Here is a 13943-nt window from a genome sequence, read left to right as displayed (position 1 = left end):
CCTATATAGTGGAAGCAGCCGTCATTATCTTAGTATATATTTTAATTGTCCATGTACATTTAAGACATGGGTTGCACTTAAAACACATGTTTATAGCTCTAAAGATAATTTACTTTTACATGTTATGTGAACGCACAGACATTTCCACGGAGAGAGACTTTTTCCCTCAGATTGGAAAACATTTGAAAAACAATGAGATGGTAAATTGTGTATTTGCTGGCTGCTCATTCAGGAAAAATATTTTCAATACTTTTTATAATTGTTTTTTTTTTTTTTTTTTTTTTTTTTTTTTTAGAAATCATTTATTTTTATATTTTGTAATTATTATAATTTTTTTTAGAAAATGGAGAAGACTTTCTCATACAGAAGACAAGAAGTTCTTAAAGGACAACCCATGATTGCAGACTTTAAGAGCAGATGGCCAGCTCTCTTTACTGCAAAGGAGGTACATATCCTGTATTACATGTGTCTCATAATGTGTTCACCCACAAACATTTAGAAGAACAGAAAATCAAGTTCTAAAACAAGCAAGAAATGCGTCTTCTATGCTAATTCTTTCGTATACACAGTTAACGTGTATTGTTATTTTTTAAAGATTGATAAGGAGTTCATGAGGATTTCCACTGTCCCCCTACTCTCGACATTTTTTTCCGGGCTTGACCAATACATTCAAAGGCGGTATAGCTGGAAGAAGAATCAGACAGGTCATGCTTGCCATTTCTAAGGTTTGTGTTATGCTTTTATTTTTTCCCAAGTACTGTTGCCTTTTCATTCTCTCTTATACATTTTCTTATTTTATTTTCTGATCCCACAGGATGACAATGTACATACTAGAAGAGCTTGCATCTTTAGGTCTTTATGCGCCTACCTGAATGAAGACCATGAAAAACTAGTAAAGGAATATCTGGTGAGTTACGCTGTAAATACTCACATACCCTGTACTTCTACTATTTGAGTGTATTAGTTCTTCAAAGCCCTCCAGAGATAGTAGGAAGCTAGGTTTTATCATGGGAGAGATTACTAACTGGTGCATGTGTACTCGCTACCAACTTCATAAGGTAAACTTATACAAACCTATACAGCTCTGTTTTAAATACCATCTTTCCAAGGTTATATTTTCATTTGTAAGCAATATCACTGTCAAAATGATATTTCTATATGCATTTACTATTTAGGCCATAGCTGGAGGTTTGTGTGAGTGAAGTTTTATTTAAGCCTCAATTTTAATTATTTGGAACACATGTTTCATTAAATCTTTGAGTCTGTCTTGCTACACTTTATCTTATGTGCTTGGATGGAATTTCATTTTTTAATGACCCCTCTTGTATTTAATCCCACAGGACACAGACCTTGAGGTAGATAGTAACATGGAGCAAACAGTGATGGGAGTGTATGTCATACTGAAGGATGGTGCGCTGCCTGACAATGACCCACATGACATTGGTGTCCTCATTGAAGGTGTAGAAGTACTCACTGGCTTGGGGAACATTGCACTGGCTTGTGCTCTGTTATTTGGACTCATTTACTGTTTGGACCTAAGCTACCCAGCAGAGCTCAAATGCACTTTTGAAGTCCTACAGAAGATCTTTCTCAATCTTGATGGACAAAGGTTGTCATCCAAGGTTCAGTTTTTTAAAAACAAGCTTCTTGAGTAAATCACCTTGAACAAGACTCAAGTCAAACAAATGCACTTTTTGAGTTACGCATCTTTGACCTTCAAGAGTGGACTTGAAGTTCTAGTTATTGTATTGCCACAATGAAATTGACAGAATACAACACCACAGGGACGATTATTTTAAATACTTTAAGGTTAGTGGTGCTCAAACACTAATATATTTTAGTTTTAAAGTTACCTAAAGTGGCTATACTTTTTTATTTTTAATGCATTTTTGTTGTATCTTTATACTGATTATTTGGTACCTAAGAGTTTTTTTTATTGCTCATGTGTCTCTTGGTTATTTTGTGTAAAATATTTGAAATGTTAAAATACTTTTATGATGGGCATGTTGTTAGCTCAGATGTTACTGAAAAGGTTTCTTGAAGTCTGAAGCCTTGGAACACAAATTTTATGTTTGTTTCTGTATTGTTCGTAAATGGCTTGTTTAAAAAAATGTTTTTGTTTTAATATCTAAATGACCAAATTCAGCATTTTGCAAGATGCATAATTGGTTTCTTAAAGCAACTACAGTTATGAAATTAGAATACAAATACTCATTTGCAATTAACTTTACTAAAATAGTAGCTGTGCCACTGATATTTGGCATGAACCTGCAAGCACTCACATCTCAGATTAATAAAATGTAGTGGCTTTGGCAAGTTGTCTTGCATGTTGGTACCCTGTAAACACTGAATCCACTAATGTGTGTAATTTGCTTAACTGTTATTTACCCCAGCTATGTGTTAAACATTGAAATTGGATGTACATCTTTCTCATAATAGACAGTGTTACTGTGATCCTAATTTGTGGCCTATGACAATACACAGTACAACAAATGTATGACATGGTCCTCAGGGAAACAAGCCATTGTTCATGTATGTTAATCAATTATTGTAAAACTGTTTTTGTTTTTATCTTTGTATTTTTGTGTAATTTGACCAAATTAAATCTAACTGAGACAAGGAAACAGGCTTGTTAGTTCATTGAACAAAAGGGATTTTAGGGGAATGGACAAGGTTACTGATGTAGAGCGAATTAGAAATACATTTACTAGCCTAACGAAAAACAAACATTTAAATACAACAAAATGATAATAGATTGGATGAACATGATAAAATTATTTCTTCTCAACAGCTATATGTAGTGTTCAATTAACATGTTCAAGACGGGCTGTGTTTACTTGGTTTGATTAGATGCATTAAAGGTACTATGATAAAATCATGTTCATTGAACATTTTATTTTTTTGAGTGTATGAGCAGTAGTCTTAACTTGTATTAGGTTTTTATGATTAACTCCCCTTGTGTTCATTTTTGGTTTAAAAAGTTTAGGTGGTCGTGGAGCAGACATAGTCTCTATGGGGCAAAGAGCAGTGTGGTTAAGATCATAGCATTCAGCAAAATAATAATATTCCCTTGGTGAAAAATTAGAATCCATAACAGCTGCATTTTGTCTGTTGGTAACGTCAGATTCTAAAAATATCTCGGGCTGTTTATACCTGTGGATGTTGTCGGGTGTTGGAGCGGAGGATGCAGGAGAGGTGAGCACATTGTTTTCAATGGTCAGTCAGTCTCCGGAGACTGAGACGCTGTGGACAATGTTCTCAGTCAACATCCGTGATCCCAGAAAGTTCGGGTGCAGTCCATCTTGCTTGAAGTACTGAGGACGATCGCAGAAAAGATTGAAATTGTCCACGAAGAGTCCGTGTGCGGAGACTTGTGGTTGAAGCCATGTGTGCAGGCTGAGGAGTCTGGAGAACCAGCCAACACCGCGACCCAGCGTGGGAATTGGGCCGGAAATGAAGAACCGTCTGTCGTGGAAACTCTCCAGTGAGTTGAAAAATGACACGAAGTCACGTTTCAGCAACTCAGACTGTTGGCGTTTGGTGTCATTTGTGCCAACGTGTATCACTACTTTTGTTGCTGTAGGATGTCTTTCAATCAGGTTTGGAATTTTCTCCGCTATGTCAGTGACTGTGGCTCCAGGAAAGCAAAACGTTTTAGCTGATTTTAAGCGGACGTCTCTAACGATGGAGTCGCCAATAATTAGCATGGTCGGACCGGGAGGACGGTGCGGTGGAGAGGTGCGCCGAGGAGGAGCATGTGGATTCCTCTCTGGAGGCATCGTGTTGGTGGCGGTGGCACGTCTGGTCTGGCGAGGCCCCGGCAGCAGGCCCCGACCGCGCTGCCCGCGGGAGGTGGAGCCGTGTGGTATCTCATGGGACAGGGAGTCACAGGGAACCGCCGCCGGGGAAGTCGGACTTTCCAGCTCTTCAAGAACAGTGAAACGGTTCTCCACCTGGACCGGGGAAGGTGGTCCAATGGACTGGTTGACAAGATTAGCTGCAGCAGGTGTCGTCCGATGTCTCCTTTTAGCCGGGATCCAGGCCTCCTGTGTCAGCGGCGAGGAGCAGGCCCGTGTCGGGACAGGCCGTTGGTCGTCCGACAGGGCCAGAAGGCCGCGGGTTGGCATCACGTTTCCAGCGGAAGCAACAGGGCCAGACCACGGCAGCGTGTCATCGGTATCCTGGGTCACTGAACAAACAGCTGGGTGGATAGAAACTGTTTGTTCCATGTAACTCGAGGTATTAAGAGCTGCGAGGTGCTTCGCTTGTGTGGTGGCAACGTTGGAAAACCCCAAGATAAGTTCATTTTTTTTGCTTAGTTCGTTTTCCAAAAGTTTGATGGTTTCTTGCAACTGCGTGAAAACGTGTACACAGTTTGAACAGACCGCCATTTCGAAACTACGGAAGTGACGTCAGCTAGTTGGTGCTTCCTGCACAAGGCTCAGTTACCGTCACAGTTCAGACGTTAAGTGTGGACGCGGTGATGAGGATCAGAACAGGTGAGCAGGGACTGACCAAGGGAATGGGAAGCATCAAGATCTGAAGTCAAACAGAGGGACAACATGGTGAGATGACAGATTAGAAGAACGACAGATTAGAGCTGCAACACTGTAACATCATAACATCTAATCCCTGAGGTCAAACTTTAATCACATAATTTCCCATAATCCAAACCAACATGCAACTTCAGACACAGCTGTTCTTACACACAGACAAAGACTCCTTGTGATGAATAAAGTAAAGTTTATATGTTAAAGTTGTGAGAGTCACAGATTTTGTCTCCTTATCTCATAACCTGTTTTTTACTCACATTAAACATCGAGAGGTTTCTTCAGTCGTCCTCCTCCCCAACTGCACAGTAATACTGTCCAGCATCAGAGGACCGGCTGGAGCTGACGACAAGCTGTGGTTTACTGATGAGCTGAAGGTCTGGATTTCTATTCTTCTTGTACCAGGTGTATTTAGCTGCTTCTACAAGTCACAGTCAATGAACTGCCCTCATCAATTTCCATGGATGGACTCAGTGACACTTTGGAGCATCTGGAGGAGAAACATGCAGTATTTAAGAGTATAATGACAGTTATTTTTTTTTCTAAACAGTTTATATCCTACAGTGAGTCATTTATACAAGAAGAATTACAGAAAGTAAAACCACCCAGATTTAAAGCTTTCTTCATTATGTTGGACTGTCTCTGTCCAGAGTTCTGATCTTGCAGCTGTCCAAGGTTCTGCAAATATCTGTGATATACTCTGATGACTACAACTTGTGTTTAATGTTTTCTGCTTTTTCCAATTACAGTACACATTTATAGTAGTAAAGCAGAAGTTTATAGCAGTAGAGCTAAATATTTAAATATTTGTTCTAATTGTTTATAGCACATTCTGTTAGTAAACATGTTCCTTCATCATCAATAGGAACCTTGACTTAATGTGAGTCTCTGCTCTTTACACTTATCACAACTTCGGTAAATGTCAAACCCCCTAACTTTATTTGTGACCCTACCATAACCCTAAAAACAGCCATTTGAAGGGATGCTAGAGAATTAGGACAAAAACAAGTCTCATGTCCTGTTACAGCACAGGAATCACTGTTTGTAGGAAGTAGTTTCTCTAAAAACTCTGTGTTTCTGTCTGAATCTGTTCATTCTTGTTCCAGATGTAAGTAGGATGATCAGGTAGAAGACAACTGCTCTGACACTTTCAGCTCTACTGAGTTAGAAAACTGACGACAGGTCCTCTCACCTGGACCTGGAGATCTGTATAAGGAAGAAAAGTGTTCATTTTAAACTGAACTTTTAACATGTAAAGCAGTTAGAAAATGTTAAACACTAAACTAAATAAATATATATCATGAAGAAAATGTAACCTGTGACAGACAAAGTGACTCCAGGTAAACCAATATATGTTCCATGTTCTATTTTTGTTATAAACCTGAATTTGTACTCAGCTGAGTCACTGAGTCTCAGGTTTCTGATTGTCAGAGAGCATTTCTTGTTTTCACAGTGATAATCCACACGACCTAAATAATCAGGGCACCTGGTGATGTGGGATTTGAACACGTGGCCTTCTGCATCCCAAACCAATGCTCTACCACTGATCCAGCAGGCCCCCTAACTATGTTATTTAAACCACGTTTTGCAGAATTCTACACACTCTACGTTAAAATTTGAGTCCACACAAACTGAAGATGAGGAGGGTGCGGGATGAAAATGAGGAGTCCTTCACACTGACTGATAAAAGTCTCCCTGTTCGATCAGCTCTTAGAAGTCTGTGGTTGTCATATAGCACATATTAAATGACAATAGTAGTAACTGAGAGATTCTTCATTTAATCATTTACTTCACAGTGAAGAAAAGACGTGAATGGTTAAAGTTTAGGTTCAGTTTAAGATAATCCACTAGTAAACCATTAGTGTGTCCACCAATCTACTCTAGAGTCTTGGAACCTAACACCAACGCAGACTCCCAAGTGTTAAACTACTAAAGAGCACCAGGCAGAGCTCAGCAGGCTTTTGTTCAAACACGTTTTTTGCATCTGTCAAGATACACAGACTTTACACAGATAAACAGCAAACAAAGTGATCTGTAAGGAAAAAGAGGAAATTCTGATGTCTGAATTTTAGGCACAGGCTCTGGATCCCAATGAATCACTTTACTGAACAAATCTACATCCTGTGTGAGAATAAATTAATCACGTTTTTACATTATAACCTGATTTTTGGCTGCTCCGAGTGTAAAAATCTTACAATATCTACAATGTACACTCATGTACCTGGGACAGCAAAAAAGACAATAAATCCACTCAGTACTGCTGTGAAACTCATAGCTGCTCACGTTGTGTCTATAACTACAGAGTCATAACATATTTGTAGGAAGAGTAAGTAAAGTGCAGAATAACTAAATCAAGAGTTACACAACTTTTTCTACAGAGTAGAAGTCATGTTGTTAAAGTTACGCACAACTTCCTTCTCATTTAGCTGATTTAGCAGCATGATGAACCAGGTGGCAGCACATAGCAACAAATCCAAAAAGTAGTTTTCTGCCTGCAAAAGTATGAACTACTTCATTTAAGAGGGTGTGATAATGTCGTTATGAGGCCTGTTAGAATCAAACATGTTAGACACTACAACATCCCGTAAACATAAACAATAAGACAATTTAGAAAACTGAAAAGACTTCAGAACAATTGAGACATTTTTAATTAAAAGTGGGTAGAATTCTGGCACATTCAGCTTCAAAACCAATAAACATGTAAAGCCTGATGCAAGAAATGTGAAAAGTAAAAATGCAAATAGGCAAAGAATTGCAAATGACAAATGGTAAATTAAAAAAATATCACTGAGGTGCAATTAAATTAAATAAATAGAAAGTAAAAGTATGTAGTATGAAGAATATAAAAAAAATATTTTTTATTGTATAAATATATAACCAAGCTATTATCAAAAAACAAAAAAGGAAAAAAAACAAGTTACATAACTAAGTAAAATTAATTTTTCAAAAGAGTAAAAATACTGACCACTGGTACTTGGCTCATGAAAAAAAATGTGTGAGAAGACTAATAAAAAAGAGATAAAACAAAAATATAATCAGAAAGAAAAGAATGCAGTACACAGTTCATCATGTGATGTACTGGGACTAGAAACGGTCTCTCATTAGGAAAACGTGTCTCTTTACTATCATCTAGTGGCAGTGATTGGAAACTACATCTACATTAGAACACGTGTTTCACTCGTGGACCCCAGAGGTGCTGTTTAGTGGCAAGTGGACTTTCTTGGAGTTCGTGAAGACATTACACTTCTCATCTGACAGGATTCATCAGTTCAAACTGACTGGATTTCAGAAGCAGAAATAGAAACTGTTGAGTCAAGAGGTCGTTGAACCTTTGATGGTCACCAGTGGATTGTTTTCATTCACGTGTTTGGTTCATCTGAGTGAAACTGTGATCGACTGTGAAACTGCCTCTAGAATGATGAAAGAATTGTGTTTTATGGATGTGATAAGTGGTGACACTGACCATCTGCTGTGCTGAGCGATATTTGTTCCCGTTTGACATAAAATAAGCCAACAATTCATTAAAGAATGAATTCAATTAGTACTTTTAGTTTGGTGATGTTACTGTGTGGGGAGCTGCTCATCTCTGTGCAGTACTTTTACTGACAAATCTGACAGCAGAGTACTCAGTCACTTCCTCCTCCTCCTTGTGGGGCTGAGCTGCTCTGATGTTGGAGTAGACAGCATCCGTCTCTTTCTTGGAGAAGTGGACACTGGCATACAGAAGGTTTTCCTGCTCCTCTGATTGTCCCTCAGCAGGTAGATGCTGCAAAGACAAAAGTACTTCAGCTACACACGGGACATGTGGTAAAATGTGTTTATCTTGACTGGAGAGGTCTGTCCTGAAAAGACCAAAGCATCAACATCTGCAGGAAAGATGGTCATAGTATCACTGTTGTCACCACAAAGATTCTTCTCAGATGAGTAAGTTAACTTCCAGTGAATTTATTCTTTGTCCTGATCTTCAGGGTTTAACTTCTCACTGTGATGTACAGGTGTACGACTCCAGGACCTCACCTGTCTGCAGGCAGGTTCCTCTCCTGTGAAGAGTAACTGGTTTTTGCTGATCTGTGGTTCTTTAGCTTCTAGCTTTGCTGTAGAAAAGTGTCCTCTCAGACCTCATGACGCCACTGTTGGATGCGTTTACTGGTTCATCACAGCACATTTATAACCAAACCCAAACACACTTATCAGTGATTGAGGGTGTGGACAGAGGTGAAACAGGAAGCTGAATTTAACAACTCTCACCTGTTCCCTGTTGTCTGGTCTGTCTTCAGGCTCAGATGGTTCCTCAGTATTCTTCTTGTTTCTGGTTAAAATAAGAATAATTTTAAAATAGACTGAATGTTTTAATCCTGACAAACAGATTTTCAATTAATTATTAACCAACCATTTAGTGAAACACAGCTGCTCACCTGATCCATAAGAAGACACAGAGGACAAGGAGAAGTAGGAGAACAGCAGTGGTTACTCCAGCTGCTGCTGATTTCCATGATCCTGTGGAACAATCAAGAGAAGAGCGACGGTTCATTTGAGTGTTACAGCCTGTTTGGGCCAATTGGGTGATTTCTAGCAGGAACAAAACCAGGACTATGGTGCATGTGTGTCTGCAACATCAATGCTTCATTTCCTGCTCAGTACAGGGAGAATGTCTGTCAGTCTGTCCATTACTGGAGGTTTGAGGCTGTCCCAGACCAGCTGGAGATGAAACATCTCCTTTGTTTCAATGGTTTGTTCTAACTCACCCTCTTAAAGTCAGTTTTACACAGACATTCATTAATATTTCATTAAAAGGTTTTAATTTTCTGTGCTCTCACTCTCTGAACCTTCACAAACAGCAATATTTCTGCAGAAATTCCGGAGACCACAGTTTGTATATTTTTACAGGGTGACAGAAACATGTTAACAACATAAAAATAAAATGTTATAAGTCTTTGATCAAACACACATGATAAAAACCTTGATCTGCACACATTAGCAATATGAGACAAACTCAGATGATTCAAATTCACACTACTCTGTTTCTGACTCCTGTCCAGAGGCAATGACTGTTTTAAAGCTTCTCAAAGTTTCCCCTGGTTCCAATATTCATAACTTCAATGAAAACAGACAGCATGAGAAGTGTATTTTCCTATAATATACATTTGTAAAAACCATTTATATACAATTTTGCTGATAGTTGTCAATTTCTGCTGTGTCCTAATGAAGTTATTGGCAGATGAAAAACTATTATATTAATTCAAATTCTCAAACATTATGTTGAATGTTCAAAAAATGGTTTGTGCAGTTGTAATAATTTACCTGCAGTAACAAACAGATATAAGGTGGAGTTATGACGTCCTATTGTGTTCTGGGCTTCACAGTAATAATTCCCACTGTGTTCATGTTTGATGTCATTGATGGTGAAGATCTTTCCTGAAGCTTTTGGTGAGTCTTCATTCTCCTTGTACCAGGTATAATTAGCTGCTGGGTTAGCATCACTGCTACAGGTCAGAGTCACTGAACTACCCTCCACTATCTCAGCAGAGGGACTCACTGACACAGAGGGAAGCTTTGGAGGATCTGGAGGAGGAAACATTTGAACACAGTTTATTGTTTGCAGGATATGTGTTATGATAAATCACTGTACTCTGACATAAATTTAACTAATAGAAATGAGGACATATGTATCTGCTGCTACACATGTTGAAATAAGAAAACAAGTGTAGAAGCATCAGAAACATTCTAGGTGGTTTTAAGTGAGTATGATCAGCCAAATTATTCCACTAGGTTTCTACTTAAATAAGTTGTTTTACTCACATTTCACATTAAGACTGATGTCTCCAGATCTTCTCCTCCCCAGTTTGTTCTCAGCTTTACAGTAATATTGTCCAGAGTCAGAGGACTGGATGGAGCTGAAGACAAGTTGTGGTTCTGGATTAAAAAGATTTAGATTTCCGTTTTCCTTGTTGACCACTCTTTGGTTCTTCTTATACCAGGTATATTTAGCTGCTGGGTTAGCATCACTGCTACAGGTCAGAGTCACTGAACTACCCTCCACTATCTCAGCAGAGGGACTCACTGACACAGAGGGAAGCTTTGGAGGATCTGGAGGAGAAAACATTTGAACACAGTTTATTGTTTGCAGGATATGTATTATGATGAACCACTGTACATAACTGACATACAATTAACTAATAGAGATGAGAACATATGTATGTGTGGCTACATGTATTGAAATAAGAAAAAATCCTAATGTTCTACATTTCAGTAGGTCTGAACAAAGGTGAACAGACAAATGACTCAGATTCTGTCTTTGAGCATCGCTCTGCACACTGATGGTTTCTACTGTTAAATTAACGTGAATTGAATTGTGTTAGCCATGATATTCTCACCAGACATTATTAAATTCACTGAGGAGCCTAATTTTATAACCTTAAACACTTAAATCCTTTAACCTTTATCAAATATATGACTCTGTGTTCACTTCTAGATCAACAATAAGTGGATAAAATGCAGGTTAAGAATTCTCCGACCCTAAGAATTTATAAAGTCCTGTTCAAAACAGCAAGTTGTTTTATTCCTCTGTGGAGACAGAACAACAATAAACCACAAGATGGAGACATATTTTAGTAAACTCACACACTGAAGGAGAGGGGAACTTCTCATGTCCTTTTACAGCACAGGAAATGCTGTCAGCAGAAGTAAAGTAATCTGCATAAGAAGATGTTGACTGTCTCTGAATCTTCTGTCCATTCTTGTACCAGATGTATGAAAGATGATCAGGTAAACAGCTGCTTTGACACGTCACATCTGCCCAAGTGGAACCATCGTACATTTTTGATCTGGTCACCTGCACCTGAAGATCTGAACATGTTAAGAAGAACAGAATGTCACACTCCCCGTTTTTGGCTCTAGTTTTGTTTAGCTTTACTTCCTGCTCCTGGCTTTTATTTTGTTAATCCCTCTGCTCCACTTCCCAGTTAGTTTCTTTAGCTTCTTGTTTCTCGTTAACCCTGATTGTTTTCACCTGTGGCCCCTTGTATTTATAGCCAGCTTTCCCCACTGCTCACTGCCAGATCATCTCTCCTTGTCCCTAAATCCTTCCATGGACTGTCAACCTGTATAGACACTGCTCTCCCTCCTAAATTCTTACCTTTGACAGACAAAGTGACTCCAGGTTCACCAGTATAACTTCCTCCTGGTTGGTTTGTTATGAACCTGAACTTGTAAACAGCTGAGTCTCTCTGTCTCACGTCCCTTATTCTCAGAGAACAGACTTTGTCAGGACAGTAATATTCCACTCGACCTGTGTAGTCTGGGTCTGTTCTCAGATCTACAGGTGCATTGACTTTCCATTTAGTAAACCATGATGTGGTTTGAACTGTTGTACTTCTTCCATTTATTCTGGATGGGTATGTGTAGGTGCAGTAAATGTCCACTGTTGATCCTTCTAAGACACAGATGTGAGTAGCAGTGTAAGTCACTCCCCAGTTATTCTGACCCTGTATCACTGTAACACAGAGAACAGCAGAAACCACAATCACAATGACCTCAGTTAACAAACAGTTAAGAGAAATTGTATCATAGCATCAACAATAACAACTAATGACCATTAATCTCAGCAGAAATGTTAGTTTGGACAAACATCATTGTCCTCAGTTATCAGAGTAATTATCTGTCATTGACATAAAACGTTACTATCAGACCTCAATCTAACCACACCTGAACTAAACAACAGAATCTGACTATGCAGTATTTTTACTGTTCTACACTATAGCATAGGTCATATAGACGGTTGCCTAGAGTATCAGCTGCTGGAGGGGGCACTGCTGCATGCCCTCAAAAACAAAATGTAAATTATAGTAATAATTTTGAATTTTTGTAAATGCTTTAAAAACGCTTGTATCACTTTATATGGTTCCTGCTGCTTAACGAGTGAATTTCCACACAGTGGGATCAATAAAGATGATCTTATGTTTGTCAGATTGATATCGTCTACCGTCCAAGCCCTCAGGTGCAGCCTTCAGTATTACTCGATGATACCATAGATGCCTTTGCCGTAAGGACGTCCAGACATGTACAATTTTAAATGAAAGCTATCAGAGACTTTGGACATGATTTTAGTGCAACATTATAGTTTTATGTTGTCTTGTTTGCACATTCTGCTTCTATAAGGCCCATTGTTACCAAATACAAGTCCAAAGATTTCACTGAGCATAGCACCATTTCCATTTATCTTAGAAAAAAATTGTAAATTGTTGTCGCGGAAAAAAAGAAATAAATATTTGTTGACTAAGTTAAAGCTGCACTGCAACTTTTGAATTCTGTTTTTTTATTATATCGCAGTGTTTTTTATTGTTTGAACATAGCACCTTGTTAGTGTTCATATTGTGGAAGCTGTCAGAACTTTCTAAGTATTTGCACAAATATATAACACTGATTTTATTTAGATTATTTCAATGTAATTCTCTTTATTGTGATTTATTTTAAGTCATTTTTAATGTGTTTAGTGTGTGTGATTGGACTGTGATTGGTTCTTGTTGACCAAGTGCAGCTCACACTCCCAAAATTAAGGGATCAAAGAGGGTTGCAGCACTTCACAAAACACTTTTACATTATATTCTCATGTTTACCTCTTGTGATGGCCCCTGTCTGGTTTGCTGTGGCCAGGGAGTGGGTTTTTTCTCCTTCTAGCATCTGGAATCAGAGCTCTGAAGACCATAAAGGAGCTGGTCTTTAGTTTGCTCTGCTCTCTCTCTGTCTCTGTGTGTTACCACTGTTTGTTCGTATTCAACCATTTGATTTACATGTAATAAATGTTCAAATAAGGGATAATCGTGTCATGGCCTCTGAGCTGGATTAAGTTTAGAGACTTTATAACTGCTTTTAAAATGATTCTTTGACTTTTATTTTGTTATTTCATTATTAAATTAGAGTGGAAACATGCTTAGCAACATCCTGATTTAAATGTTTGATCTGATCTGATCTGAACTGAGCTGAACTCTATCCAGAGCAGAAGACGAGTGGATGATGCAAACCTGCTGAATTTAGTTTAACTTTGTGTGCATCCATGCTGAACAACATCCAGTCTAAAGTGCAATGAAGTGATGAAATGAGCTTTACTGCAGTGTTACTGAGCAGAGTAAGAGGAAGAAGATGAATCATCAGACTCTATGTGCTTTTCTTGGTTAGTTTCCTCTCTGCTCACTCTGTGGTGGAATTGCTGCTTTGTTAAGTGTGAAAACGATAAGAGGTGAAAGAAACTCATCAGTACACCTGACCTATAAATAAAGAGACTGTCTTCCTGTAAAACTGTTGTGTTGTACAAATGAAAGTTGTGCCACTATGTGATGAGACCAGGTTTCCTCCTAAACACTGACTTGACACCATGATAAAAGTTCTGGAACTACA

The 13943-nt window shown here is 38.5% G+C and overlaps 1 protein-coding gene and 2 long non-coding RNA genes across 4 annotated transcripts; 1 reads left to right on the top strand and 2 right to left on the bottom strand.

Moving 5' to 3' along the window:
- The first annotated feature begins 338 nt into the window (after positions 1-338).
- On the top strand, positions 339-1909 carry LOC137124655 (uncharacterized). The gene is made up of 3 exons (XR_010913993.1): positions 339-445; positions 596-907; positions 1341-1909. It is a non-coding gene; the product is annotated as an uncharacterized lncRNA (long non-coding RNA).
- Positions 1910-7173: 5264 nt separating this feature from the next.
- On the bottom strand, positions 7174-10106 carry LOC137124660 (uncharacterized). 2 transcript variants are annotated; one of them, XR_010913998.1, is made up of 5 exons: positions 9852-10106; positions 8966-9047; positions 8799-8859; positions 8096-8316; positions 7174-7960 (listed from the first exon to the last, which is right to left on the bottom strand). It is a non-coding gene; the product is annotated as an uncharacterized lncRNA (long non-coding RNA). The 2 variants fall into 2 exon arrangements; XR_010913997.1 differs by having other exon boundaries at positions 7174-8316.
- Positions 10107-10341: 235 nt separating this feature from the next.
- On the bottom strand, positions 10342-12103 carry LOC137124623 (B-cell receptor CD22-like; the record flags this gene model as incomplete). The annotated part of the gene is made up of 3 exons (XM_067499724.1): positions 10342-10637; positions 11172-11396; positions 11686-12103. Coding segments are annotated over 3 exons (939 nt in total), but the record flags the coding sequence as incomplete, so codon positions are not given.
- Positions 12104-13943: the final 1840 nt, after the last annotated feature.

Source organism: Channa argus, chromosome 3, assembly GCF_033026475.1.
Source record: "Channa argus isolate prfri chromosome 3, Channa argus male v1.0, whole genome shotgun sequence".
NCBI classification, from domain to species: domain Eukaryota; kingdom Metazoa; phylum Chordata; class Actinopteri; order Anabantiformes; family Channidae; genus Channa; species Channa argus.
Note: the sequence above shows the minus strand (reverse complement) of the source record. Positions and strands in the feature narration are given on the sequence as shown.